General features: G+C 49.4%; 1 protein-coding gene across 4 annotated transcripts in view; it reads right to left on the minus strand.

Moving 5' to 3' along the window:
• LSS (lanosterol synthase) overlaps positions 1–26,248 on the minus strand; it is a 47,266-nt gene that overhangs the window by 16,548 nt on the left and 4,470 nt on the right. For 2 of the 4 annotated variants that reach the window (XM_060151113.1, XM_060151117.1), the window contains exons 5-17: positions 25,753–25,874; positions 24,268–24,364; positions 22,032–22,167; positions 21,642–21,750; positions 20,871–20,989; positions 19,528–19,625; positions 19,270–19,297; positions 17,576–17,632; positions 16,881–16,952; positions 16,586–16,636; positions 15,885–16,034; positions 15,384–15,480; positions 14,491–14,596 (exon numbers count right to left, since the gene is read on the minus strand). In XM_060151113.1, coding sequence (XP_060007096.1) covers positions 14,491–14,596; positions 15,384–15,480; positions 15,885–16,034; positions 16,586–16,636; positions 16,881–16,952; positions 17,576–17,632; positions 19,270–19,297; positions 19,528–19,625; positions 20,871–20,989; positions 21,642–21,750; positions 22,032–22,167; positions 24,268–24,364; positions 25,753–25,874 — 1,242 coding nt within the window. The remainder of the gene's footprint in view (positions 1–14,490; positions 14,597–15,383; positions 15,481–15,884; positions 16,035–16,585; positions 16,637–16,880; positions 16,953–17,575; positions 17,633–19,269; positions 19,298–19,527; positions 19,626–20,870; positions 20,990–21,641; positions 21,751–22,031; positions 22,168–24,267; positions 24,365–25,752; positions 25,875–26,248) is intronic. The other 2 variants (XM_060151114.1, XM_060151116.1) reach the window with 2 other exon arrangements.

Below are 26,248 nucleotides of genomic sequence, written 5' to 3' on the forward strand. Positions count from 1 at the left end.
TCGAGAAGATGCAAGAAATGTTTAACAAAGACCTAGAAGAATTAAAGAACAAACAAACAGAGAAGAACAATACAATAACTGAAATGAAAATTACACTAGAAGGAATCAATAGCAGAATAACTGAGGCAGAAGAACAGATAAGTGACCTGGAAGACAGAATGGTGGAATTCACTGCTGCAGAACAGAATAAAGAAAAAAGATGAAAAGAAATGAAGACAGCCTAAGAGACCTCTGGGACAACATTAAACGCAACAACATTCGCATTATAGGGGTCCCAGAAGGAGAAGAGAGAGAGAAAGGACCCGAGGAAATATCTGAAGACATTAGAGTCAGAAACTTCCCTAACACGGGAATGGAAATAGCTACTCAAGTCCAGGAAGTGCAGAGAGTCCCATACAGTATAAACCCAAGGAGAAACATGCCGAGACACATAGTAATCAAATTGGCAGAAATTAAAGACAAGGAAAAATTATTGAAAGCAGCAAGGGAAAAACGACAAATAACATACAAGGCAACTCCCATAAGGTTAACAGCTGATTTCTCAGCAGAAACTCTACAAGCCAGAAGGGAGTGGCATGATATACTTAAAGTGAGGAAAGGGAAGAACCTACAACCAAGATTACTCTACCCGGCAAGGATCTCATTTAGATTCGATGGAGAAATCAGAAGCTTTACAGACAAGCAAAAGCTAAGAGAATTCAGCACCACCAAACCAGCTCTACAACAAATGTTAAAGGAACTTCTCTAAGTGGGAAACACAAGAGAAGAAAAGGACCTACAAAAACAAACTGAAAACAATTAAGAAAATGGTCACAGGAACATACATATCGATAATTACCTTAAACGTGAATGGATTAAATGCTCTAACCAAAAGACACAGGCTTGCTGAATGGATACAAAAACAAGACTCATCTATATGCTGTTTATAAGAGATGCACTTCAGACCTGGGGACACATACAGACTGAAAGTGAGGGGATGGAAAAAGATATTCCATGCAAATGGAAATCAAAAGAAAGCTGGAGTAGCAGTACTCATGTCAGATAAAATAGACTTTAAAATAAAGAATGTTACAAGAGACAAGGAAGGACACTACATAATGATCAAGGAATCAATCCAAGAAGAAGATATAACAATTATAAATATATATGCACCCAACAAAGGAGCACCTCAATACATAAGGCAACTGCTAACAGCTATAAAAGAGAAAATCAACTGTAACACAATAATAGTGGGGGACTTTAACACCTCACTTACACCAATGGACCGATCATCCAAAATGAAAATAAATAAGGAAACAGAAGCTTTAAATGACACAACAGACCAAACAGATTTAATTGATATTTATAGCACATTCCATCCAAAAACAGCAGATTACACTTTCTTCTCAAGCGCGCACGGAACATTCTCCAGGATAGATCACATCTTGGGTCACAAATCAAGCCTCAGTATATTTAAGAAAATTGAAATCATATCAAGCATCTTTTCTGACCACAATGTTATGAGATTAGAAATGAATTACAGGGAAAAAATGTAAAAAACACAAACACATGGAGGCTAAACAGTATGTTACTAAATAACCAAGAGATCATGAAGAAATCAAACGGGAAATCAAAAAATACCTAGAGACAAACGACAATGAAAACACGACAATCCAAAACCTTTGGGATGCAGCAAAAGCAGTTCTAAGAGGGAATTTTATAGCTATACAAGCCTATCTCCAGAAACAAGAAAAATCTCAAAAAAACTAACTAACCTTACACCTAAAGGAACTAGAGAAAGAAGAACAAACAAAACCCAAAGTTAGCAGAAGGAAAGAAATTGTAAAGATCAGAGCAGAAATAAATGAAATAGAAACAAAGAAAACAATAGCAAAGATCAATAAAACTAAAACCTGGTTCTTTAAGAAGATAAACAAAATTGATAAACCATTAGCCAGACTCATCAAGAAAAAGAGGGAGAGGACTCAAATCATAAAATCAGAAATGAAAAAGGAGAAGTTACAACAGACACCGCAGAAATAGAAAGCATCCTAAGAGACTACAAGCAACTCTATGCCAATAAAATGGACAACCTGGAAGAAATGGACAAATTCTTAGAGAGGTATAACCTTCCAAGACTGAACCAGGAAGAAATAGAAAATATGAACAGACCAATCACAAGTAATGAAATTGAAACTGTGATTAAAAATCTTTCAACAAACAAAAGTCCAGGACCAGATGGCTTCACAGGTGAATTCTATCAAACATTTAGAGAACAGCTAACACCCACCCTTCTCAAACTCTTCCAAAAAATTGCAGAGGAAGGCACACTCCCATACTCATTCTATGAGGCCACCATCTCCCTGATATGAAAACCAGACAAAGATACTACAAAAAAAGAAAATTACAGACCAAGAGCATTGATGAATATAGATGCAAAAATTCTCAACAAAATACTAGCAAACAGAATCCAACAACACATTCAAAGGATCATACACCATGATCAAGTGGGATTTATCCCAGGGATGCAAGGATTCTTCAACATACGCAAATCAATCAGTGTGATACACCATATTAACAAATTGAAGAATAAAAACCATATGATCATCTCAATAGATGCAGAAAAATCTTTTGACAAAATTCAACACCCATTTATGATAAAAACTCTACAGGGGGCTTCCCTGGTGGCGCAGTGGTTGGGAGTCCACCTGCCGATGCAGGGGACGCGGGTTCGTGCCCCGGTTCGGGAAGATCCCACATGCCGCAGAGTGGCTGGGCCTGTGAGCCATGGCCGCTGAGCCTGTGCGTCCGGAGCCTGTGCTCCGCAACGGGAGAGGCCACAACAGTGAGAGGCCCGCGTACCGAAAAAAAAAAAAAAAGCTCTACAGAAAGTGCACATAGAGGAAACCTACCTCAACATAATAAAGGCCATATATGACAAACCCACAGTAAACATCATTCTCAATGGTGAAAAACTGAAAGCATTTCCTCTAAGATCAGGAACGAGACAAGGATGTCCACTCTCACCACTATTATTCAACATAGTTTTTGAAGTCCTAGCCATGGCAATCAGAGAAGAAAAAGAAATAAAAGGAATACAAATTGGAAAAGAAGTAAAACTGTCACTGTTTGCAGATGACATGATATTATACATAAAGAACCCTAGGGCTTCCCTGGTGGCGCAGTGGTTGAGAGTCCGCCTGCCGATGCAGGGGACACGGGTTCGTGCCCCGGTCCGGGAAGATCCCACATGTCGCGGAGTGGCTGGGCCTGTGAGCCATGGCCGCTGAGCCTGCGCATCTGGAGCCTGTGCTCCTCAATGGGAGAGGCCACAACAGTGAGAGGCCCACGTACCACAAAAAAAAAAAAAAAAAAAAAGAACCCTAAAAATGCCACCAGAAAACTACTAGAGCTAATCAATGAATTTGGTAAAGTTGCAGGATACAAAATTAATGCACAGATATCTCTTGCATTCCTATACACTAATGATGAAAAATCTGAAAGAGAAATTAAGGAAACATTCCCATTTACCATTGCAACAAAAAGAATAAAATACCTAGGAATAAACCTACCTAGGGAGACAAAAGACCTGTATGCAGAAAACTGTAAGACACTGATGAAAGAAATTAAAGATGATACCAACAGATGGAGAGATATACCATGTTCTTGGATTGGAAGAATCAATATTGTGAAAATGACTATACTACCCAAAGCAATCTACAGATTCAATGCAATCCCTAACAAATTACCGATGGCATTTTTTATGGAACTAGAACAAAAAATCTTAAAATAGGTATGGAGACACAAAAGATCCTGAATAGCCAAAGCAGTCTTGAGGGAAAAATTGGAGGGGGAGGAATCAGACTCCCTGACTTCAGACTATACTACAAAGCTACAGTCATCAAGACAATATGGTACTGGCACAAAAACAGAAACATAGATCAATGGAACAGGATAGAAAGCCCAGAGATAAACCCATGCACCTATGGTTAACTAATCTATCACAAGGAGGAAAGGATATACAATGGAGAAAAGACAGTCTCTTCAATAAGTGGTGCTGGGAAAACTGGACAGCTACATGTAAAAGAATGAAATTAGAACACTCCCTAACATCATACACAAAAATAAACTCAAAATGGATTAGAGACCTAAATGTAAGACCGGACACTATAAAACTCTTAGAGAAAAACACAGGAAGAACACTCTTTGACATAAATCACAGCACCTTTTTTAATCCACCTCCTAGAGTAATGGACATAAAAACAAAATAAACAAATGGGACCTAATGAAACTTAAAAGCTTTTGCACAGCAAAAGAAACCATAAACAAGACGAAAAGACAATCCTCAGAATGGGAGAAAATATTTGCAAATGAATCAACGGACAAAGGATTAATCTCCAAAATATATAAACAGCTCATGCAGCTCAATATTAAAGAAACAAACAACTCACTCCAAAAATGGGCAGAAGACCTAAATAGACATTTCTCTAAAGAAGATGTACAGATGGCCAAGAAGCACATGAAAAGCTGCTCAACATCACTAATTATTAGAGAAATGCAAATCAAAACTACAATGAGGTATCACCTCACACCAGTTAGAATGGGCATCATCAGAAAATCTACAAAAAACAAATGCTGGAGAGGGTGTGAAGAAAAGGGAACCCTCTTGCACTGTTGGTGGGAATGTAAACTGATACAGCCACTATGGAGAACAGTATGGAGGTTCCTTAAAAAACTAAGAATTACCGTATGACCCAGCAATCCCACTACTGGTCGTATACCCAGAGAAAACCATAATTCAAAAAGACACATGCACCCCAATGTTCATTGCAGCACTATTTACAATAGCCAGGTCATGGAAGCAACCTAAATGCCCATCAACAGACGAATGGATAAAGAAGATGTGGTACATATATACAATGGAATATTACTCAGCCATAAAAAGGAACGAAATTGGGTCATTTTTTGAGACGTGGATGGATCTAGAGACTGTCATACAGAGTGAAGTAAGTCAGAAGGAGAAAAACAAATATCGTATATTAACGCATGTATGTGGAACCTAGAAAAATGGTACAGATGAACCGGTTTGCAGGGCAGAAGTTGAGACACAGATGTAGAGAACAGAAGTATGGACATCAAGGGGGGAAAGCAGCAGCAGGGGTGGGGATGGTGGTGTGATGAATTGGGTGATTGGGATTGACATGTATACACTGATGTGTATAAAACTGAAGACTAATAAGAACCTGCTGTATAAAAAAGTAAATAAAATAAAATTGCAAAAATTTAAAACAGAAAAACTTTCTTCCACAAAGAAAAAAATATTAACTTTACAGTGGGGAAAACAAGTGGCCATCTCCTTAATCAACGGTCAGTGTTGACACATGCTTCCTAATATGGTGTACTGAGAAGCCCCATCACTTTTGTTACCTGCTCGACAAAAATGCTTAATTTTATAACCTGAATCTTGTCATGGGCAAACACAGAAAAACATACATTGAGGACATTCTACAAAATAACTTGCCATATTCTTCAAAAATGTCAGTCATCAAACACAAGGAAAGACTAAAGAACTGTTCCAGGTTAAAGAACTAATATATGACAACTAAATACAATGACCCTGGATTAGACCTTGAGGAAAAATGTTTCCATAAACCACACCACTGGTACAACTAGGACAATTGAAATAAGTTCCATAGATTAAATAATGGTATTATACCAATGTTAATATTGTGACTCATATTTACATAAAAGAATAACCTCATTAAAAAAAATACTAAAGGAAGCCACAACAATGAGAAGCCTGCACACTGCAATGAAGAGTAGCCCCCGCTCACCGCAACTAGAGAAAGCGCGTGCACAGCAACAAAGACCCAACACAGCCATAAATAAATAAATAAATTTATTTATTTTTAAAAAATACTAAAGGTCTTCCCTGGTGGCGCAGTGGTTGACAGTCCACCTACCGATGCAGGGGACACGGGTTCGTGCCCCGGTCCGGGAAGATCCCACATGCCGTGGAGCAGCTGGGCCCGTGAGCCATGGCCGCTGAGCCTGCGTGTCCGGAGCCTGTGCTCCGCAACGGGAGAGGCCACAACACTGAGAGGACCACGTACCGCAAAAAAAAAAAAAAAAAAAAAAAAAAATACACCGAAGTATTTAGGGATTAAGGTAATCACACTTGCAATTTACTTTCAAATGGTTCAAGAAAAAACATATGGGAGGGAGTATGATGAAGGAAATACAGTAAAATGTTAAAGTGGAATTAATTAAAGAAGCTTCACCTAAAGCTGGAGTCAAGACAGGCCTGTAAGGGAAGTGCTCAGGCCCACCAGGCATCATCAATTACCCCAAACAGGAAAAAAGGGCCCTCCACATCTCGGGCAGGAAGGTGTCTCTGCTTACTATCCCGCAGGAAGAAGAAAACTCTCTTTCCCACGACAGCCCAGCCAATCAGAGACAGCAGCAGCCCATCAATGGGAAGCCTCCATACTCTGGATCCCCAACCCCTCCAACAGACTCTTTGGTTATCACAGCCCCTATAAAAGCAAGTTCCCTTTCTTATTCTCTGGATTTTCCTGTGATCTGTCACAGTTCGCATGTCCCGAATTGCAATTCCTCTGGCTATTCTGAATAAACTCACTTTTGCTGGTAAATTAACTGGCTATTATATTATAAAAGTTAACATTAACAACTGAGCAATAGCTGGAAGAGGTAAATAGGAGTGCTTTTTACTCCTTTTATAACTTTCCTATAATTTTGAAGTTAATGAAGAATTTCAAGTCAATCTAGTAAAATGGAATATCCCATATACGTATTACTAGAGTAACTGACGCCCTCAAACTATACCTAAAAACACTCCTAAATTAAAAATCTTAATATAACAAGTTAATATATTTGTTTAAAAAATAAAAACTTATGTTCAAACTCTCTAGAGGTAAAAATAATAAAGTAATTGGGAGAAAGTACCTGTAACATATGATACAGAATTACTTATTGTGCTTAATAAACATGTAAGGCAAGAAGAAAAATCATCCCAGCAACAAAGTTGGACAGGGTATGAATGGCAATTCATATGTGAAAGAAGAAACAGAAATGACCTATAAACGTCTGGAAAGAATATTTTAGCTCAATAATCTCCAAAGAAATACAAATGAAGTAAATCCACCAGAAAACTATCATAATTTACCTTCCAAAGCAGGAGTTTTTACACAATAACAATAGTTATTCTGTGCTTCTCACATGCCAATCTCCCAGTGCTTTCGTGTGGTATCTCAATCCTCCCAGTTCCGTGAGGCTGTACTATTGCCGCATGTGGCAGGGGGAACCTAGGCAGGGGGGTGAAGTGACTAGACGAGGATCTCAAGCAGAGAAGGGGCAGGGGCAGGCGCATCCACCCAGACAGGCTGACTCCAAGCCCACGTGGCTCTAGGGAAGAATAATGGTCCTGAACAAAGATTTAACAAGAGGATACCGGCTCAGGTTAAAATGGGGAAAAGCTGTAAAACAGCAATGAAAATTCAGAAATAACCGTCACAACCCATACTGGAGGAGAATGCCAAACGACAAGGGAAGTTATCAGCTGCTCTCAGGAACCTCACGGTAAACGGAGCCAGTTACGTGAAAGGTGCACCGTGGAGATCAAACAGTCAGAACACCCTCTTCTCAGGGGTGAGGAAGGGCAGCTGGCTTTCTTTCTGCTGCTTTTCTGTATCGTCCAAGTCTCCTTTAAAGAGCTTGTTTTACTTTTATTATAATAATTCTTAAAAAGATGAGTAAGAAGGAAGGTCAATCCTGTGAGGGCATCTCTGAGGACAAGGTTGCCAAAGGAAAGGACCCCAGATCACAAGCACAGCACACAGCCAAGGGACCAGCCTGGCCTGGGTGACAAAATGAAGACTAGACACAGTGCTCGCTTGTGCCCCCTTGTGGCTGCACAGCCTGCCAGACAGAGGGAAACCAGCAAAAACATGACTGGATACTCCTCCAATTTTTTTGGAAATAAAGCAACATGCTCCTAAATAACTCATGGGCCAGAAAACTCACAATAGAAATAGAAAATGCTTTTAACTGAACGATACATCAAAACTTACTTATAAACTTAAGTGTACATTTAAAAAGAAAGCCTGAAAATCATTTATCTAAGCATCCATCAAAGAAACTTTCTCCTCTGTGGGAGGATTTACTGCAACTTCTTATTTTTTTTTTTTTTTTTTTTTTTTTGCGGTACGCAGGCCTCTCCCGTTGCGGAGCACAGGCTCCGGACGCGCAGGCTCAGCGGCCATGGCTCACGGGCCCAGCCGCTCCGCGGCATGTGGGATCCTCCCGGACCGGGGCGCGAACCCGCGTCCCCTGCATCGGCAGGCGGACTCCCAACCACTGCGCCACCAGGGAAGCCCCTGCAACTTCTTATTTTTCAAACCGTGGTCGCAGACCATTGGTGAGTTATGATTAACATTTATTTAAATTGAAAGTATACATATTATTTATACCTATATAAAGGGATAGTATACATCTTTAATTTTAGCTATACCTTATAGATTTATTAATAGATTTATTCATTATCTGTATGTAAGCAATAGTTTCATAAAGTACAAAATAGGATGCACACATGCCATATACTGAAAATAAGAAATACGTGTCCATTTATTACACTGCCGTCTCAGTTAGTTGTACGGTTTTATACACAAAGGTATGGGCATGATATACACTGCGTCTCTCACTAAGGAATGGCCCATGCTGGAAAACGGCCACTCTTACACGACGGCAAACTGAGCAACAGAAGCACCGCGCGGCCAGCTGGACAGGCCATTCCAACCACAGCCACACCATTTCTGCCCTGTACACACAGCGATGGCTCCTTAAGGCCAGGCTGCAACCTCTCTGATAGGCTCAGGCTTTGTTGCCTCGCCTTTTCAGATTGCAGCCAGGGAGCAATCTTATAACTACTTGCAAGCCTGGGAATTCTGGTGGCGTTTTCCCATACAGTTATAGCTCAGCGATCAGTTTAGAGGTTGTTCTCCATCCTTCAAATCTTTATTCTGCCTACTCAACGCAGAGCAACCCTCTTCAGCAGTGATGTGAGGATCCTGCAGCCCCTGCCTGTTCTATGTCTCCCAGTCTAGTAGAGCAACGTTGGGATGAACCTGTAGACACCAGAGAATCTCATAATGTAATTTCCAGAAAGCATATCTTTTATTTTAACTGTATTATGTAGAAAGAATTTATATTCATTTAATGTCGTTCACAGGCAATTATGCTATCCTCTAAGAGTGAATGTGTAATTATTCTGTAACAACTTCCTTGCATCATTTTTTCTCTAGGTAAGCTTTGTAAGTCTTTGAAATTGAGAAAATAACATTTGAACTAATAAAGTTGAAAAATCAGCATTTTTTTAAAAAAGAGGCTTTAAAAAAAAAATACAGACTGCTATAGAAGTTCCCTTGCCAAAACTGATTCATATAAGAGCTAAAGTTTGTTTGTTTACAAAATTACTAGAAAATAGAGATAAAAGAAAATGACTATATATGAAAAGTTGGATGTGTGTTTTCAGTAGAAGGTATGAGGGGGACTTCCCTGGTGGCACAGTGGCTAAGACTCCACGCTCCCAATGCAGGGGGCCCGGGTTCGATCCCTGGTCAGGGAACTAGATCCCACATGCATGCTGCAACTGGAAGTTTGCATGCCACAACTAAGGATCTTGCCTGCCACAACTAAGGACCCGGTGAGCTGCAACTAAGACCCAGTGCAACCAAATAAATATTAAAAAAAAAAAAAAGGTATGAGGAATAAGGATACATTTTTGTTGAAAGGAAAAAAAGAAAGTAATTTTGTTGTAAGTAAAATGATTGTTCCAGAATAAGAAAGGAAAAAGGACAAAACTTGAATGGATATAAAAAGCTGTAGGTTTATAGAAAAGGAATCTGGAGAAAGGAATTTTATGTGTAGTCACGTTGACTAAGACTGGAATGGATTTATACAAGTTTTTAAAAAAGGAAGAATTTTAATATCAAAATTACACTGGTTCTGGGACTTCCCAGGTGGCTCACTCGTTAAGAATCCGCCTGCCAATGCAGAGGACACGGGTTCGAGTCCTGGTCGGGGAAGATCCCACGTGCCGCAGAGCAACTAAGCCCGTGCGCCACAACTACTGAGCCTGTGCTCTGGAGCCCGTGAGCCACAACTACTGAGTCCGTGTGCCACAACTACTGAAACCCAACGCTTAGAGCCTGTGATCCGCAACAAGAGAAGCCACCACAATGAGAAGTCCGTGCACCGCAACGAAGAGTAGCTCCTGCTCGTTCCAACTAGAGAAAGCCCACACGCAACCAAATATAAATTAAAAAACAAAAAAAATTACACTGGTACGAAATTAGAATTTGCTTTTCTCTGTTAAAAGGATAGTTTTCTTAGATTATTGGTCTGCTCTTAATAAGAAAGGGTAAACAAATGTTTTTCTTTACCTTTAATGTAATATGTCTAGAAAACTAAGATTCTATGATTTGTCTTTATTGGGTCTTTGATTACTTAAGAAAACTGAGTCTTCTCTATTAAAAGAGACAAGCTCTTTTACAACTATGTAACTTTTCGTATGTGTTAAATTTCATGGGAAGCATTTTCAAATAAGAAGTGATGCTGAACTTTTTTTAGGATGTATTTATGTGGAAATTATTAATAAATATTCCAAGACTTCCCTGGTGGCACAGTGGTTAAGAATCCGCCTGCCAATGCAGGGGACACGGGTTCGAGCCCTGGTCTGGGAAGATCCCACATGCCGTGAAGCAACTGAGCCCGTGCGCCACAACTACTGAGCCTGCACTCTAGAGCCCATGAGCCACAACTACTGAGCCCACGTGCAACAACTACTGAAGCCCACGCGCCTAGAGCCCGTGCTCCACAAGAGAAGCCACCACAATGAGAAGCCTACACACTGCAATGAAGAGTAGCCCCTGCTCACCACAACTAGAGAAAGCCTGTGCACAGCAACAAAGACCTAACACAGCCATAAATAAATAAATAAATTTATTGAAAAATAAATAAAATAAATATTCCAGTAATCATATTAAATTCCCAAAAATCTGGTATGCCCTGATATAATTCCAGCTCTTTTCATTTACAAACAGTTATTATTTTACTCTGATGCTTTTGCAAAAATGTTCCTACAAAAGTGCTTCATCTTCAAAGAGATTCATGGAAAAGACCCTCACAAGTACTCTAGAATGTAGGCTTCTGATAAGTGCTCGCTCATTAGCGTTCTGTTTTCCAAAATTAAAGGACCCTTTTTCTCCTCTTTTAAGCTGTCTGCAACTTACAGCAATTTAGTAAACATTTATCTTTTTCTCCCTACCTGGTCCCTCAAGAATTCTGAAACTCCTATTAAATATTCTTATTTTTCATAACAATACATATTTGCAAAAGTTAAGTAAGAATCTGTTCTTGTAACAGGACACAACTGGACAAGTCCTTGGCTTGGCCTCTTAGCCTAAAGAGACTTTAAAGATCCAGTATGAGATTCCTCATGAAAAGTTCCAACGAAACAGATTTTAAAGAGCCTATATGGTCAGTCGCTATTCCTGCTGCACTTATATAAATAATCAGGCCAAGTTTATTGAAACTAGACTAGTTATCTTTGATAGAAATGGAGGTGATTATAGAGAGAAAAATTATGTTTCAATAATACACCTTTATGTACATCAGATTCTAGTACTATTAATTGTCTTTTAATTTGTTTTCTAAGTGTAAACTGGACTGAATCCTGACTTCTTCTGACTTCCTCCAACATGTGGCTAGAACTCTTAGAATTTTCTTCCACTCTTGATTTTTGAATCACTATGAAACTAAAACTGCCCTTTTTCCGAAGCCCTGCAAGCAAAAGCTGGACAACTTGATACAAACTTCAACAGCTCGTGTGAGGACTGCCTGTTGCTGTGTGGCCACTCAGAAAGATCACGAGAGACATTCACACTGAAAACCAGGAAAATCTGTCTAATTGCCACACTTGTCCTCAGTGCATCTGAAGATGCTTAGAACCCAGCATCTAGAAATCGTCTCAACTAGCTGCTCTCCAAACTCAGAAACTGAATTTATAATTTCCTTGAATTATTTACCATTATTTTTCTTTTGCTTCCATAGAAATGCCTCTCATTGAATTACCTGATTGTGCAGATCATATAGAGGCCTAATTTATGTGGAAAGACATCTACGGTGCTGCCTCCTGAAGTAAACACCCAAGGTGCATCCTGTCCTGAGGAACACTGAGGACATGTGATTGCTGACACAGCATGTGCGCCTCCATAAACAACTTTTAAAGTTTTTGTAGACTGACTTAGAAAGGTAATACCCGAATCTGATTATAACCCATTTGATTTATTTAATTGATTACATTTGGGCTCTGGGAAATTTTTCAATCTTGATTATTGTTCTTTTTATAGTCATCACATTAATTTCGCAACAGTTTTAAATGCCTACCAGCAGCCACTCACATACCAAATGGTATCCATCAGGATCAGACAACTGGATGAAATTTGCAATAACCACATGAATGATGATCAGACAACTGGATGAAATTTGCAATAACCACATGAATGATGAATGAGGGTGACTACATGGCCCTCCAACCTGTCAATTCAACTAGTGAAAACAGCCAATATGTGACTCTTCAGCCTGACTACAACAACGGTGGAGAGAGAGAATAACACGACACTGGTTGGTGATACTCTCAGCCGGCTGAGACAATGACCAAAATGGGGAACTGTTAAAATCAAAAACAAACAGAGCCCAGCCTCGAAAATTCCCTGAGCAGACAAAACCGGTTTAATCATACAAAGGCTAATTTAGCTTATTTTGCAAGACTAACTTGACCTGGGTCATTTCTTGTTTACACCTCTGGAAATCATAAAGAAACATGAACTGCTTCCCGAGGTTGATACGAGGTCATCACTGAAAATTCTAATATTGTAACCAATCACTGTGAAGAATAAACAGTTACTGCCTTCTCACAATATAAGCTCTTTATAACAATATATACCCGAGCCTCATTCAATGTTTGGGTTTGTGCACTCTTGGTTTGCAAACTGTCTTTGTGGTGTGTGCGTGATAAATTTTTACTAATGATTCATTGGCTTTACTTTTAGCTATTTATGAACCTTTGACAAAATCCTAAACAAAATACTTATCAAATTGAATCCAACAATATATAAAAAGTAAAGCACATGATGACCAAGCTGAATCTATACCAGGTTTACCAAGAGCCATGAAACAACAGAATCATACAAGGATGAAGGAAAATCTACAAGAACTGCACAGAAGCCCCATAACACAGCAAGTCCACATCCACGTCCTCAAGAACTGGGAACCTCTGTGCCCCAAAACACAAGTCTGAGATTGTTCACAGCAGGATGATTCATAATAACCCACTGAGAGGCCCTGAAGGATATACAAGCACAGGCATAAACAAAGCATGGCGTCTGCATTCGACAGTGGAGAGAGACAGACGTGGGCTTCCAGGTTGGGATCACAGTGGGCAGAGGAGAACCAGGCGGGGAGCTTCTGGTAATGTGTTTGCCCGACGTGGTCACATGGGTGTGTCCACTTCATAATTAATCCAAGGGCTCTATGGTTTGTGTACTTCTCTAAACATGTGCCAGACTTCAACAGGAAAGGTTTATTTAAAAACTACCGTTATTTGGGCACAAGTGGGGCTGCGGGTACAGGCATACCTCATTTTATTGTGCTTTGCTTTACTGCACTTCACAGACACTGTGTTTTTTACAAACTGAAGGTTTTTGGCAACCCTGCATCGAGCAAGGCTATCAGTGCCGTTGTTCCAACAGCATTTGCTCACTTCATGTCTCTATCACATTTTGGTAATTCTCACAATATTTCAAACTTTTTTATTATTATTATATCTATTATGGTGATCTGTGATCATTAATCTTTGATGTTACTATTACAAAAAGAATTTGACTTGCTGAAGGCTCAGATAATGGTTAATATTTTTTAGCAATAAAATATTTTTAATTAAGATACGTACATCGTTTTCTTAGACATAACGCTATTGAACACTTTACAGATGACAATATAGTGTAAACGTAATTTTCATATGCCCTGGGAAACCAAAAATTCACGTGACTCACATTACTGTGACATTTGCAGTGGCTGGAATTGAACCCACAGTATCTCCTAGGTACACCTTTATGTGTCTTCTTTCAATGTTACTAAGAAGACGCAAAAAAATAACTCATTTTTGTGTTGTAACTGTGCTACTCTGACCCCCGGTGCACACATTTGATATACTTCAGGCCTACAGCAGGATTCAGGAGCATCTGAAACCCCTTCCATTTTTAAATGAGTTTTATTCCAGAGCCCCCTGCCTGAGATGGGCCCCTGGCCTGAGCACCCCAAGTGAGCAAATGGCTTGCCCTCAATGACATCAAGGTTGTCTGACTTCTTGGCCCCAAGCTAATGGTACCCACGCTGTGTGACTGAGCATCCCTGTGCCAAGGCCGCCCTTACCTGATCTCTCCGGCCCTGTGGTCTGGGAACTGCTTGTGGAAATGCTTCAGCGCCTGCATCACAGCCGAGGTGCACTCCACATATGTGTAGTCAATCATGATGTCCCCTGGGAAAGAAAAGGAAGGCTTGAGAAATGTGAACTTTACCTCAGCTGCCCAATTCGGCAATTCAGGCCAAACCGTGACACAGGAGAACGCCGTAACATGCAGAGCCTGTACAACACATCACGAGCCTGACCATCCTCCAAAGGCACGGAGGAAGCACCACCAGCGAGCAGCCCGGTGACGTGGCCACCAGGTGGGAGGGAGGCACCTACACAGGTGACCTGGAGGCCCATCTGTGCTGCAGGACAGCCAGGCCAGTGGGAGGGTAACAGGGAAGCGCACACAGCAGAGCTGCAGCCCACCCTGAGAAGGCCTCCACAGGAGCACATCTGCCAGTTACAGGAGCCCGACAAATGCAGACCCAGAAGGAGGGGACAGGGGCGCACGCAGACGCAGCAGGAGGACACAGGCACGCGGGTCCCCACTGTCACCTCCCTGTGAGGAGCTGTGGGCTCCGTGAGGAGCATTCAGGAGACAGGCCGGCCTCCACGGAAGACAGAGCAGGAGCCGGCCCAGGCTTGGGCCAGAGAGCTGGTGTGAATCCCACCCACCTCCGAGAGGCAGACTGCAGCTTTTCTATCCACAACCAGGGTCACCGCACCCTGGAAAGTCGAGAAGCACGGAACACTCTGGTGCCTGGGGGCTCCTTAGAGCATCCGCCCGCATCTGCCAGAACATTGTTGGTACTGCCCCCCGCCAGGGGAAAGAGCTCCAGGCTCTGGCGAGAGGGCCAGCCTCAGGCATGCAGGGCCCCCGAGCCTGTGGCCGCGTAACTGGCCGACCACTCACCGAAGATCTCCGAGGGGTTCAGAAGCTCCAGAAGGTGTCCCCCACGCTTGGTCTCGTAGGTGGCAAACCCTCCATCAGGGTTTCTCATGCTCAGCAGCTAAAACCAGAGGGAACATCCTGAGAATTCACCCACGCGCTGAGCACGTGCAAGGGCCCACAGGCTGTGGCACAGTTTCTAGAAACACCCCAAGGCTAGGAACCAAGGAGCAGGGATGGGAAAGAGGGAGCCGGTTTTCATGTTAAACCAGGACCCTCAGGCGCCCAGAACAGTGGGCTGCAACCTTTATCAACCGGGTACTCCGTGACCACCCGGGACCACTCCCCGGCACGTGCATGCTTACCACTTATAAAGCACACGTGCGCCACAAAATTATGTGATCTCCACCGTAAAAATTGGAAAAAACTTGGGTGTGCTAAGAGGGTCTGTGGTGGGGTGACCAAGACTCCACGTGCACAGTGCCCTCAGCTGTGTGACCAGAGCCCCACACCCAGCAGCCTCACCACAGCGACAGCATCGAAGAGCCGCTCTCGTGGGACGTGCTTGGTGACAAAGGGACACTTTTCCTGCAGGAGAAGGAGGGACTTCAAGGCCTCAGCTGTGCAGTCGGCAACAATCCAGCCACAGTCCAGTGTGCTGAAGGAGAAGCCGCCCTGGAAAGTGTGGGGCTGTAAGGGTGGAGGCCAAGCCCACACCTGGCCACCCCAGGCCATGGCACCTCGCACGCCTGCACAGAGCCAAGGCCCATCCACAGCGGAGGTACAGCCACAGCCCCAAGCCACACACACGTGGACGGCCTCCAACTTCCAGCACAAGGACTGCAGCCTCTGCCCGTCACCGCCTTCAGGCTCTACTGTGGGATGGGCACAAGCAACCCGCTGTGAGAACGCAGCCATGGCCATGCCCATGCCCCCACGTGCTGCAAGAACTGCCCTCCCCACTCCTCCCCTCATCACTGCCATTCATGTTCTGACAGCTTATTTAATGTCTGCAGGTGCTGCTAAGTGCACACAGTGCGTGACATGGTGGGGTGAAGCCCACAGAGCTCAGCTACTGCATTTATGCACAACTCTTCAGTCAGGAATATCTTGGGTACATCAGTGGAACCCCGCACTGTGCATCTATCAGAACAGGAAGCCGAGGAGAGAGCCCTCCTCGAGGGCAAAGCCCGGCTAACTGAGGCGGGTGGGGTTGGCCGCGGTACCTTGCTCATCTGGCGGTAGTACTTCTGGTAGTCGGGGAGGTTGTCTGGGACCTGGTGAGAATCCGAGGGGCAGGAGGGAACACGTCACCACCATAGTACATAGACACCGGGCAGGGAGGGGCCAGCACAGCAGGACATGCAGGGACCCAGTGCCGCCGCCCTCATGGTCACCAGTGCCAGTGGGAACCCTCCAGGTAGCACCCACGTGGCCCACTGCCCCCACCCACAATCAGGGCACGGCCTGGGCTGGAGGGGCACCCTGCCTGTGCGAGGCACGGACCAGGCCTGGTCTCACCTGCGAGACCCGGAGATACTCATGAGCCTTCTGCAGGCAGGACGAAAACTCTGGCCTGTGTTGTGCACCCGCCTGGGAAAGAGGAGGGGGTGAGCCACTAGCCGGCACATGCCTGCGCGCGTGGCTGGTCCCTGGACGACCCTGGCGATACCCGGCCACCACTGGGAACCAGGAGCAAACCCACCCAAGTCTCGGGGCTCTCGGGTTTCTGCCGCCAAGTCAGAAAGACATGGTGGAGCGACAGCAGAAGAGATGGTCCACACCACCCTGGCCCCAGCCCCAGCCTGTGCCCACAGGGCCCCTGCCCATCTAAGGCAGGCCCCCACGTGGCCCAGACCCCCCCCCCAAATCCTGCCAACCTCATTCCCACCAGCATAAAGACACGCTCCTGTTTCTCTCTAGTACGTGCTCAGAAGCATCCGTAGTGAGCAATCTGAGCACTGAGGAGAGCCTGGAGCCTGCTCCCCCTACAGAAGACCCCACCACCTCGCCACCTCGGGAAGAGCCCTCACAGGGCCCCTTGCCCCCGAAGACTTCAAGCCAGCCCCACACCCAGAGCTGCCAGCAAGACCACTGTCTCGGAGCCCAGGTAAGCGAAGGGTCAGGGCCGGCAGGTGCCGTGTCCGGCTGGATCCAGGGGTGGACAAACAGGAAGAGCAGGTGGAGGCTGGAGAATGAGGGACAGAGCCACATACCTCCAGCAGAGCCTGGATGGCGAACGCGGTGTCCCAGATCTGCGAGCCATTGGTACCCTGTGCAAAGAGGACAGCCCTACAGCAGCCACCTCCCACCCCCACCCCAACTTCCCAGATCTGATGGGTGCCTAGAGGGCCAAGGAAGGTGCAGGGGCATCCACCAGCTCCTGCAGAGAGGTAGGAGTCCAGCCGACTCCTCACCCCAGGCTCTGGGCTCTGTACCCCTAAAGCCCACGAGGCCCTGAGAGGGGCTGGTCCTGCAAGGAGACTTGGTCAGGCAGCCAGGCCACCAGCCAGGACAGAGCTCCTCAGAGCACTTCCAGGATTTGGAAGATCACCGCCATGGCCCCCACTGCTTGCCCACTGGCACGGAGCCCAGACAAATCGGTGGCACTAAGGGACACGAGACACTGCAGCCTGGCAGGACAACGTGTGGGAAGAACACACACAGCGCCTGGCCAAAAAGACCTGAACCGATCAAGCCTCAGGGCCGAACCGCCAGTTTGCAGAAAATCTGGGGTGCAGAGCAGGCAGAAGGTAGACATGCTAGGGACAAATGACCCAGGAGAGAAGGGCACCAGGAGACTGTAGGACAAAGGCAACAGCAAGGAATCGCCTCCCGGACTGGATCCTGATACCAATGAACACAGAGCAAAACCCCACCGGGGGCTGCCGTGCACTCAGTGCGGACGGCACGGCAGTTTTGTCAGGACCAGAAGCCCTCGTAAGCTCCAGGGCTGGAGGTGTCAAAGCGGGTGGGGAGCCACATGAGGGCTCGTCACCCTCCTCTACTTCACGTGTTTCAGGAATATTTTCACACAAGACTGGCAGCGTGGGGGCCAGGGAGCTGGAAGTGGGGCTCAAGTGCACCTGGCAAGGGCACCTGGGAGGGTGGTCTGCGCTGGGCGGGGCTGGGCCCACGTGCACTCGTCCCAAAGGGCCCAGAGGTCAGTGTGACCCAAGGACATTGCTGGAGGTGCCACATTTGCACACTGAGTGACAGGAGACAAAAGCTCCCGGCTCGCTGACCCCAGGGTCCCTGCAGCCGGGACAGGACCAGGTCAGCCCAGGCTGCCCGGTGACCCAGGAGCCCCACCCCCAGGGACACGCACAGGACGTAAGCTGGGGGAACAGCATCTACAACACCCAGACACTGGAAATCGGCAAACGGTACAAAACAGAGGTGCGGTGTACGCGGAGAGGGGCCACAGGAGTGTGTCTCAGGACTCTGAAGGTGGTACCTCTGGGATGCTCAGCTCACGGGGCAGCAGAGGGCACGGGTTCTACTCTGACCGCATCCTGCTGCTGTCCTGACCCCGCTAACCAGAACCAGCATGCGAGCTGTGAGATCATCAGCTGTCCAGCAGCAGCTGGGCTGGCGTCTGAGAACCACCGTGGCCCTCGTCCCCCCCGAGCTGCAGCTCTGAATGACTCTGGTGTGCAGACTGCTCCCGTGGTGTGGCTGCAGGCCCTCAGCTCTCCCACCACCCCCCAGGGCCTGTTAGCATCCCTGCCAGACAGCACACACCCAGGAGGTGCCCGGCGGTGCCCCTCAGATGCGGGACAAGGGGGACCTGCAGCCACTTGCCACACGCTGACAGAACACATCGGGAGGAGTGACTTGGGATCTTAGCAAACCCGAAAGGCAGGAGCGGTTGCAAGTAAGCAAGCAGCTGTGGCCCTACAGCCCTTACCTGCACTTTCATGCCGTCGAGGCCCAGCCTGCGAGAAGAGTCCATGTCAGGGAGCAAGGGCAGAGCCGGAAGTCAGGGGCCCAGAGCCCGTGTCCCAAAAGCAGCGCGCCCACGCAGCAGGGGACACGTGAGGACCGCTCCCACCCCCCCGCCCAGCTGTGTGGAGGGCCCACCGGGGGAACAGGCCCCCTCAAACACAGAGCTCCCTGCGTGGGACGCGCCGGCCTTCCCGAGGGCCGCGGCCCGCGCCGCGCTCACCACAGGTAGTCCGGAATCCGGGACGAGTGCTCCTGGAGGGCGGGGCAGGCCGGCCCTTCCCCATGCCAGCGCGCAAGCATGTTGGCGGTTTTCGAGATCTGGGGGAGGCGGCCCCGTCAGGGCTCTGCCCCGCACCCGCCGGGCTCCCGGCTTGGGGCCGCAGACCGACCCCGCCGAGGCCCAGCACGGCCTTGCTGCAGGCCAGGCCTTGTTCTAACCACTTCCCCAGCACTCACGGCTACCAGGCTGCAGCCCTGCCCTGGGAGAGGTGGGAACGCGCCAAGGCACGTGTGCCAAGGAGGGAGGGGGGGCGGCAGCAGGGAAGACAGGGTGACCCGCAGAGGTGACGGGAGCCCGGCCAGCTGGTGAGCAGAACCGCCACGAGGGTGACGGGCAAGGCAGGGACCCCTGAGTGGGCACATGGGTGGCGGTGTGTCCTGAGCTGCCTGAGATAACTCAGGGGCTGGAGGATAGGGCTGAGGGCCACGGGAGAGACGGAGCGACTCGGAGGTGAGACCAGAGGCGCAGGGCCTGACTGCTCAGAGCAGATGTTCTAGAGGCCCAGCTCTCCCACCCCGGGACCTCCTAGGCCAAGGTCCAATTACAGCGCGTTTCTAACGTGCTTTATGCAGCCTTAGGTCAGAGCCCACGCAGAATCCCTTGGCGCCGAAAGGGAAACAACTGGCCCCTCGGTGGGGCGGTGGCAGTTGACGTCCCCCAGGTACCACCCGGCCTCGAAAACACCTGGGAGCAGGGTCACGCGTGGGGCTCATGGACACTGCGCCCACTGGGTTCACGCAGAGAAGCCGTGGGCTGACCCAGCACGGCGGCCACGGTCACAGCCGCCCGAGGCTCGCTACAGCGCTGCCTCCTGCACCCAGTGCCCTAAGGCTGCGGGGCAGAGCAGAGTCAGGAGCCCAGAGGCTCTGAGAAGCAAGTCTCGAGTCACCAGCCTCAACAGCAATCAGGAGTGGAACGCAAGCACCCTGGTCCTGCAAACCCCATAGGAGAAAGGCAAATGGTGGGTTATTAGGGCTGGGGAAGGGGAGAGGACCGGGGGAGGAAAAGCAGCCCACCCCACCGGCCAGAGAGACCTCAGGAGGCGGCCTCAAGAAGCAGTGCTCCACACACACCAGGTGGTGGGACGGGAGGGCGGGCCAAGCACAGGGGTCCTGGGGGATCAGAGGCCCAGGTCCCACGTAAAGGTGTGACAGCCTCCAGTGGGAGACCTCACCTCCAGGGAGACCCCCACTCCCAGCTCCATAGACACAGGCCTCTGGGCAACCCGCCCCCAGTCCTCGCCCACCCCAGGCCCAGCCAGCCAGTGGGCGAGGGGCGCTGACCGGGCCGATGCTGAGGTACTTGGTGAAGCGGTCGTCGGCTGCGATGTGCTCGTACAGCTTCTGGATGGCCCGCTGCCGCAGGCTGGCGCTGTGGTGGCGCTCGTACAGGTTGAGGATCGCTGCGAGGGAGGGGGGGCGTCAACAGGCACCAGACACGGAGAGGAGTCCCAGCCCCAGCACAGACCCCCCAGGGCGGTCGGCCCACGGCGGCCAGTCTCTGGGCCCCCCCCTTGTCACCCCCTCACCCACTCTCCTTGCCTGCTGGTGCAGCCCCCTCCCTGGCATCCTGGTGCTGCCCTACAGCCCCCGCAGCCGTGCAGAGCATGTTGCCTCCCAGTGCCGACAGGGCGGGTCCCGGCTCCCACCCCAGGGCCCGTCTGCAGGACCAGTGAGGGAACGAACGAATGAATGAGGGGGAACGTGGCCGCCTGCGCACACAGCACCCGCCAGGCTCCAAGGGGAGGCCACTCGGCTCTGAGCAGCCAGGAGGACCCACGGGAGATGGGCTTGGACTGGCCTCGTGGGGTCCCGCCCCTTCTATCCCACTGAGGAGGAACTACCGGCCCCTCAAGGCCCTGGGCTCCGAATCCTCTGTCCAGGAGCCCGAGCCCCAGGTGGGTCTGCTAGACACGAGGTGTGCACGCCAGCCCCCTTGTCCCCACAGGACCCCAACGCCAGGACTCATCGTAGGGCCGTGTCCCTCCGCGTTCCCTGTCACTTTAGGTGTCGACCGACCCCCGGGGGGCCCAGCCAGCCCCTGGGGGCACCCACCATACACCACGTGGAGCAGCCAACTGTGCGGCGTGTACAGCTCATCGGGGGCCACGCTGTTCCTGTGCGCCGGCCAGTCGATGCAGCCGTAGTCCTCCACGTAGAGCTCCTGAGGGCGGCAGCGCCTCAGCCCCGGACCTGCCCGTCCCCCCTCTGCTGCCTGCCCTCCCGAGGGCAGGCCCCGATGAGCACCCTGCTCCCCAAGCCCCACGTCAGGGCTGCTCCCCGGGGACACACTGGGGCCTGGCCTTTGCTCACAGGTGCCCTGCAACCCATCCCACTGCACAAGCCCCCAGGCAGTCATTTAGGGACAGGAGGTGGACGCTCCACTCTGTGGGGCTCTCGGCTCCGTGGGGCCCCCCGAGAGCGGGCATACGTGGTCAGGCTCACCTGGCGGAGGCTCTGGACCAGCGGGTCCTCCTCAGCGCTCAGCCGGGTACCATAGCAGTAGGCCATGGGCAGGTACACCTGCCGGCAGTGGCACCAGATGGTGGAGGGATGCGCGGGCATCCAGTCAGGAAACAGCCTGGCGGGACAGCGTGTCAGCAGGGCCCCCCACCACTGCAGCCCAGGGCCCTTTCAAGCCTGAACACGGGGTGGACGGCTGTCTCCGGCCCAAGTGGGCACAGCCGTGCTCCTGAGGGGCGCAGCCCACAGAAGCCGACAACTTCTCCTGGCTCACCAGGTGCCTCCTAAAGCCAGGAGACTTGGCTCCTAAACGGTGAGGACTGCCTGTGGGTTCCCAGTTGTGACAAACGTGCCACAGTAACAAAAACGTTAATCACGGAGATACTGAGAGAGGGGTCTACAGAAACGCTCTGGACTATCTCTGCAACTTTTCTGGAAATTGAAAACTATTCCTAAATAAAAAGTTCACCTAAAAATCTTCAGGACTGTCACATCCTCTCAAGGCCTGTGTCTTTGATCGTTACCTCTGCTGTGCTTCGCCCAGATACGCAGCCTGACATGAGCACAGCTCTGCCAGCCTCCCAGGTAGGGGCGCGCCTGGGCTGTTTTCTCCACCCGCCCCTTTCAGCCTCCATCCTCGAGTGAGAGGGGAGGCCACGTGGAGGCCATGGGGAGGTGAGCCCGCCTCCCCTGCTCCCAGGCGTAAGGGTTGGGCGGGTGTCCTCAGCCCCACCACCCCTGGCCTCACTCTCGAGGGCTCCTCCACTCACTTTAAAGGGCGTTTGCTACATTTTGGGTAACGTTTCCAGCTTTCCTGCAGCTGAAGCGGTTCAGGGTCTCTGGTCCTTCATCCTGCACACCCGCCCTTTACACTCTAACCTATGCCCTCCAAAACAACTTCCGCCAAGACTAGCAGTGCCCTAGTTACCGAGAGGCCCGTCAACCACGGCCTGGGCCCTGCGGCGCGCGGATGCAGCCAACGCAGTCCCCCACACCCGCCTCTGACACCACACCCCTCCCAGAGCCTACTCAGTGCCTTCCTCTGCGGCTCCTTACACACCGGGTAGGTCCGAGGTCCAGCCAGCAGGCCCACCGGTGAGGAACGCTGGAATGGCCCCAGACCACTTCCCGCCCCTTCCAGAGTGGCCAGCCTTGGGCAGGTCTGCCCCGGTGGAGGCTGGGCCGTCGGCCCTTTCATCAGGCCCCTGCTGTCATCTCCTGATCGGCCCCTTCACCTCGCACCTCTCCTCTACCGAAGTCCCCTAGCGCAAGGGCCCCCCAACCTCCCTGACAGCTCCCTGCTCCAGGGACCTCACCTCCTGAAGGTGATATTGGGGTACTTATATGTATATGAATGTATTCGGGACACATGTCCAGAGACTTCATTAGATATTCACAAAATGTTTAAAATCTCTGGCTTATAAGTATCACACAATATGGAATTAATGTTGATTTTGCTGAGTTTTTAAGCACTATTGTAGTTCTGTTAAAAGAAAATTCTTATCTTTTAAAAACACACACTGAGGGCTTCCCTGGTGGCGCAGTGGTTGAGAGTCCGCCTGCCGATGCAGGGGACACGGGTTCGTGCCCTGGTCCGGGAAGATCCCACATGCCGCAGAGCGGCTGGGTCCGTGAGCCATGGCCTCTGAGCCTGCATGTCTGGAGCCTGTGCTCCACAACGGGAGAGGCCACAACAGTGAGAGGCCCACGTACAAAAAAACACACACACACACACTGAAGAGTTCGCAGGGGAAACAGAATGTCTGGGATCAACTTTAACATTCACCAGCAAAAAAGACAAGGGGGACAGTCAGCACGGCACACCCAACACTGGGCTGGGGAGGCCTGCATGGGCTGTCACCTCCTTTCCTTTACTTCTACAGATGCTCAAAATGTCCATAACAAGACACAGTCACAGGCATCTATGCAACAAAGGCAGCACGTCACGCCCCACACCAGAGGTTCTGTAACCAGCGAGGCGGGACCCCACCCACCTGCCACATGGCCCAACGCCCCTGCACCTCCCTCCCTCCTGCCCAAGCGGGAACCCTCTCCTATCGTCTGTAGGACTCAGCCAAGCAGGGGCTCTGCCAGGAGCCTAACGCCACCCAACTCCACTGAACGGACAGCCCCTCATCTGACTAACAGGCAGCAAGTGACCCAGGGTGGCATCTCTCTACTCGCGAAGAGAGTGGTGACCGTAGATGGGGAAGCGTACCACATTTCTGGGAACAGAGTGTTGAGGCCTTCCCAGCTGTACACGTTCAGGACAGCCAACCAGAACTTCCCCCAGGAGGGGATGAACACAGCACCACCTGTGGGGAGAGAACAGGCCCCATCACCTGCCTCTGACTGTGAACACGAGACCCTCAGGAATCGGGTCCCCTTCAAAAGGAAGGCCTGCTAAGGATCCTCTCCCTGTGGTAAGACGCAGGCTGCAGAACCACTCGGGACCACCCAACACCAGGGCTGCTGGGTGGAACCGACGTCTTCCCCAGAACAAGCCTATCTGGCCCCTGCCCCCAGGAAGTAGAAGCTGGGAAGGTGAGAGGCCCAGGCGCACACGGCAGCCCCTGTCCACACGGGCCTGGAGGTGATGAGGGAGTTGACTGTGCACGCTCGGCCTTCTCCCTCCTGAGTCCACCTGGCTGTCCCGCACGGCACTGTACCCACGCAGCAGACGGATCTGGACTGTGGCTGTGGGGATGCTTGTGGCCCCGTGTTGGAGCCACCCCCAGCAGCACTGGTTCCAAGCACAGAAAAACCATCCTGGACACGATTCACAAGGAGGTCTCACCCCAAACCCAGGTGTGCAGAAGGCAAAGAACCCACAAAGCTACTAGGAAAGCATGGCCTGAAGACATTCCTTCCCAGACAAGGAACCAGAAATCAGCCTTGGGACCTCACACTAGTGAGCCCAAAAGCTGACAATGGATTCGTTACAAGAGCAACACACGTGTGAAGAATGCAGGCTCGTGAGAAAGTGCAGCAGGAGGCGTCACCCAACGTGGCAGGTGAGGAAGTGACATGCAAGGTGCCAGGCGAAGCGTGAGAAGGAACCCCCGAGGCAGCGGGGCTGGCTGGAAGGTGGGACATCCCAGGCAGACGAAGCGGCACATGCGGAGCCCTGAAGCAGGAAGGGGCTTCGAGGTGCTGATGGGAAGCCCCTGTGTGCGAGCACAGAGCAGGGGGGGCGAGCAGACTGAGGAATGTCCGTGAGGGGAGGGCAGGCAGGTGAGACGCTCCGGGCTCTGCAGAGGAGCAGTGAACGTTCTCGAGGCAGCAGGAGAAGAAGGGCATCCCCAGGCCGAGGGGAGGGAGTCACCCCAGGAGCCCTATAGGACACACAGGAGAGCGAGGGCGGAGGGTGCAGGCAGAGCCCCACCAGCTCCCACCACTCTCGTGCGGCCAGGCTGCCCCCGGGAAGGAGAACTCCCACAAGCAACGTACGAGCGCGTTGTTCGTGAGTCCTTTTGCCCATTTGCTAAACAAACAGAATTATATGGCGACCTTTATTTGTGTTTTAAAAATTTACTGGCAAGGTTAGACAGCTTCCTCCTGTTCTGCTTTGACACCTTCCTGGCTCACGTGTTTTGCTGTATGTGAAGTGCAGGTGCACCTTTCTATTTCCCATTTTCGAGCACTCATTATGCTGAGGTAACGTGAACTCTTTATTACGTAGCACGTGCTATGCAGGGTGTACCTTTCTTGTGAAGAATATTCCGGGCTCGCACCAGGTCAGGATCGTCAGGCCCCACACCCAGAATTCTCAAAGACACATAGTTGAGCGCAGTCCCAAACACCGTGGACTTATCCTCAATATGCCTACAGAAGCAGGAGACAGGTGAGAAAATGACGTCTTCCATTACTCGTAAGAAATTAAGCAACGCTTCCGTTAAATTTCCTCAGCAAATCAAGAATAATGTAACAACACGAGAAGCATCCAGAAGAGCCACTCTCCAGGAGGAGCTCCTGCACCTCCATGACACCTGAGCAGTTCCAAAACTGCCCTCAAGACTTTCCTGGTGGTCCAGCGGCTAAGACTCCGTTCTCCCAATGCAGGGGGCGCAAGTTCGATCCCTAGTGGGGGAACTAAGATCCCGCATGCTGCAGAGCACAGCAAAACTTCCCTCCAGGACCTGCCCGGCCCTGTCCGTTACCTCCCATGGCTGAATCAACATGACCCCAGGCAGTGGCCC

The sequence above is a fragment of the Lagenorhynchus albirostris genome, chromosome 5 (genome assembly GCF_949774975.1).
Source record: "Lagenorhynchus albirostris chromosome 5, mLagAlb1.1, whole genome shotgun sequence".
NCBI classification, from domain to species: Eukaryota; Metazoa; Chordata; class Mammalia; order Artiodactyla; family Delphinidae; genus Lagenorhynchus; species Lagenorhynchus albirostris.